The 1,982-nt window shown below is 50.8% G+C and overlaps 1 protein-coding gene across 2 annotated transcripts in view; it reads left to right on the forward strand.

Annotated features, from left to right (window-relative positions):
* Nucleotides 1–931, forward strand: part of Gal3st3 (galactose-3-O-sulfotransferase 3) — a gene marked incomplete in the record, with an annotated part of 8,050 nt that extends 7,119 nt beyond the window's left edge. For both annotated transcript variants that reach the window (XM_013514010.1, XM_013514011.1), the window contains 1 exon segment: nucleotides 1–931. In XM_013514010.1, coding sequence (XP_013369464.1) covers nucleotides 1–360 — 360 coding nt within the window.
* Nucleotides 932–1,982: the final 1,051 nt, after the last annotated feature.

Here is a 1,982-nt window from a genome sequence, read left to right on the forward strand (position 1 = left end):
GCGTGCGTGGAGCGCGAGGCGCAGGAGCTGCGGGAGGCTCGCCAGCGCCTCTTGCGCCGCTGCTTTGGCGACAAGCCGGTGCTGAGGCCCGCCGCGCAGATCCGCACCAAGCAGCTTCAGCCGTGGCAGCCCAGCCGCAAGGTGGACATCATGGGCTATGATCTGCCCGGCGGCGCCAGTGGCGCTGGCCCCGCCACTGAGGCCTGCATCAAGCTGGCCATGCCCGAGGTGCAGTATTCAAACTACCTGCTGCGCAAGCAGAAGCGCCGTGTCAGCGCGCGGGTCCGGCCTGAACCTGTCCTGGACAACCCACCCCCAAGACCCATCAGGGCACTGCCCCGAGGACCCCAAGGCCCCTGAGCACCACATGCCTGCCGGATCTGGCACCTGTCTTGTCCTCCCAGGAGGAGGCTTCCTCCAGGTCCTGCCCCATCAGGACCCTCTGTTTCCCAGGGCCTTGAGCTCTATGCCGAAATTGGGGTGTATCGCTCCATCTGAGCCCCCCTCTCCAGCTTGGGCTGAGTGCCACCTTCAGGGATGGTGCTGATACACCCAATTAAGGCCTGGGACACCCTCTTCTACCCAGCTGGTTGATAAGTTTAACAGGCTTAAGGGCCTTCCAGGACTGACCACCCTGCCTTTTTCTGGGGGCTGAGCCCCCCACCGTCCCACCCCACAGTCTTTTCCAAGTAGATGAATGCAAGAGCCAGAGAAAGGTACTTTGGGAGAGCCCTGGGAAAAGGCGGTGCTTCCTGACAGAGCTGTGGGGCTCTCACTCTTCCCAGGGTTGTAGAATCCTATACTGTCTGTCTTCCAGGTTCTACCCTCCCGACAAACCTAAGCTGCTCCCAGACCCCCAGAACCAAGAGTTCTTGGGTTGGGCTTTTTGTTTGGTCTTTTTGGTTTTTTAATAAAACATCTTTAAATTGTGCAGGCTGTATTTAGTCATTGAAAGCGAGATTCCCCTCTACTTGGGAATGATACAGATGCTCAGGAAGTGCTGTGGGTGTTGCTGTGAAGATGGAGACCCAGACTCCAACCTCCCAGGTGCCCCTTCTGAAGGCCCTCAGTCGTCTTCAAGCCGTTGATGAACTGGACTTGCTTACACAGGCTGTGCCTCCTCAGCCCCACTCATTTTCCAAATAATTCCTTTCATTCAATTTAGCAGCATTTACTGAACATCATTGCTGTAATTTGGCGATGGCAGTAAACAAGTCAGAGAGGGATTTCTCTCATCAAGACACAGAAAAAAGGTAGAGTTATAGAAACAGGGAGGACTACCATGGGCAGTGCAGAGGCTCAACGGAGGATAATTTTCAGGTAAGGAGGTGCTTAACTCCAATTTGACTTCTTCCAGTGAGTCCCTTACCTCACCACTGGCCTGCCTTACCCACAAAGAACTGCCTTACCCTGCTCTGACAGATGACAACCAATCCCTTCCCCTAGTTTCCTTTAGCACAGCAAGAAATCTAGCACTTTGAAATGAAAACTCCTAAGACTAGCAGAGAATCAGGACTTCTATTGCTTTCTTCAGAACTACCTTGATATATCTGGACAAGTAATAAAAATAATAGCTTATGTGGTCTACTATGTGCCAACCACTGTTTAAGGGGTTTGCATGTATTAACTAACAAGAAGGAAATAAGGGAACTGCAGCTTACAGAGGTTAAGCGATGGCAAGGTCACACAACTAGAAAGTAGTCATGAGGATTTGCACCCAAACAGTGTAGCTGCAGAGTCTACATTCATAAGTGCCATGCACAGTTCGATTCAAATAAAGAAGGTCACATTCCATGGGATAGGAAGGCTCCCTGGACCTTCTCCTGAAAGGATATAAAATGAAGAACCCAGATGCTATCAGCTTCTATCCTATTTCAGAGACAATGATTGACCTGTTTGGGCAATGAAGATTACGATCATTTGTTAGTAGATTGTATAATATTCTATCTTAATCCATTTTTTGTTGCTATAACAAAATACCT

Source organism: Chinchilla lanigera, unplaced genomic scaffold (genome assembly GCF_000276665.1).
Source record: "Chinchilla lanigera isolate Chin_1 unplaced genomic scaffold, ChiLan1.0 scaffold00021, whole genome shotgun sequence".
In the NCBI taxonomy this organism is placed as follows: Eukaryota; Metazoa; Chordata; class Mammalia; order Rodentia; family Chinchillidae; genus Chinchilla; species Chinchilla lanigera.